Here is a 1,378-nt window from a genome sequence, read left to right on the forward strand (position 1 = left end):
CTCAACCCGCTGCCCGTGGCCGTCTCCAGCCGCGGCAACGCGGAGGCCCTGGTCGCGCTGCTGGTGCTCGCCACCCTCTACTTCCTGGAGGGGGGGAGCGTAGGGAAGGCTGCGGTGTGCTACGGGCTGGCGGTGCACGTGAAAATATACCCGCTGAGCTACGCGCTGCCCATAGCACTCCACCTGCAGAGCGGGCCCTGCGGCCGGCGCGGGGCTGGGGGCACCGCGGGGGGCCGAAGGGCCGAGTTCACGTTTCTAGGGTACCTCTGGCAGCTGCTTGTAAAGATGCTGAGCCGCGACGTGCTGCTCTTTGGGACGGTGGCTGGAGCTGTGCTGGCTGCCCTGACTGTTGCGTTTTACCACCTCTACGGCTGGGGGGGTTTTGGGGCTGGGAGTTTTTGGAGCATGCCTACCTCTACCACCTCACCAGGAGGGATATCCGACACAACTTCTCTCCCTACTTCTACATGTTGTACTTGACTGCAGAGAGCGAATGGAGTTTTGCCCTGGGGCTCGCAGCTTTCCTGCCCCAGCTGCTTTTGCTCCTGGTTGCGTCCGTAGCGTTTTACAGAGATCTTGCTTTCTGTTGTTTCCTCCACACTGCTATTTTTGTGAGTTTTAACAAAGTGTGCACGTCCCAGTACTTCGTCTGGTATCTCTGCCTTTTGCCCCTCGTAATGCCTAGTGTTAAGATGTCCTGGCGGCGTGGCGTGCTGCTTCTCTTCCTGTGGTTTGTTGGACAAGGCCTGTGGCTCGCTCCCGCGTACTTTCTGGAGTTCAAAGGATGTAACACTTTTTTACTTGTATGGTTGGCAAGCTTGCTTTTCCTTTTTATTAATAGCCTCATAATTGTTCAGATTATTTCACATTACCAAAATGATGCGCAAGGTGCAAAAAAACTCAAACAGAAGTAATAAACAGGCCAAAATCCAGAAACGACACTACAGGTTTTGATAAGGCTTTTCACACCGCCAGCACTTAATATAACTACTATTTGTACACTGCAGGGAAGTATGTTGTATGTAAATGATGGTGTTTCAGGGCGGTGAGGGCACGGATTGGCCTTAACTGCCCTGAGACCAGTGTCTGCAGGTGTACCTGTCGCACACGTGGACCTTGAAACTGCGTTGTAACCTCCTCTCCAGTCCTTTCTCCTGCTGCTCCTGACTGGACTTCCTGGAAGAACCCTGGACTAGTTCATCTCTTACCATGTGGGTGGGCTCTGCTACCAGCACCCTTCTCCACCTGCCATCTCTGGACACGGTGTGATTGCGCCCTGGTCAGTGAGGGTATGGCCTATGCCGGGGTCACCCTCAGCACCCGCTTGTACCACCTTGTGTCATGGAGCAGCCCCAATCTTCTGACTCCCGGGCACTCT

General features: G+C 54.8%; 1 protein-coding gene across 1 annotated transcript; it reads left to right on the plus strand.

Moving 5' to 3' along the window:
- Positions 1-3: 3 nt before the first annotated feature.
- Positions 4-914, plus strand: PIGM (phosphatidylinositol glycan anchor biosynthesis, class M; the record flags this gene model as incomplete). Its single annotated transcript, XM_010151089.1, is given in 2 exon segments — positions 4-369; positions 372-914. Coding segments are annotated over 2 exon segments (909 nt in total), but the record flags the coding sequence as incomplete, so codon positions are not given.
- Between the last annotated feature and the right edge of the window lie 464 nt (positions 915-1,378).

This window comes from Eurypyga helias, unplaced genomic scaffold, assembly GCF_000690775.1.
Source record: "Eurypyga helias isolate BGI_N326 unplaced genomic scaffold, ASM69077v1 scaffold26284, whole genome shotgun sequence".
In the NCBI taxonomy this organism is placed as follows: domain Eukaryota; kingdom Metazoa; phylum Chordata; class Aves; order Eurypygiformes; family Eurypygidae; genus Eurypyga; species Eurypyga helias.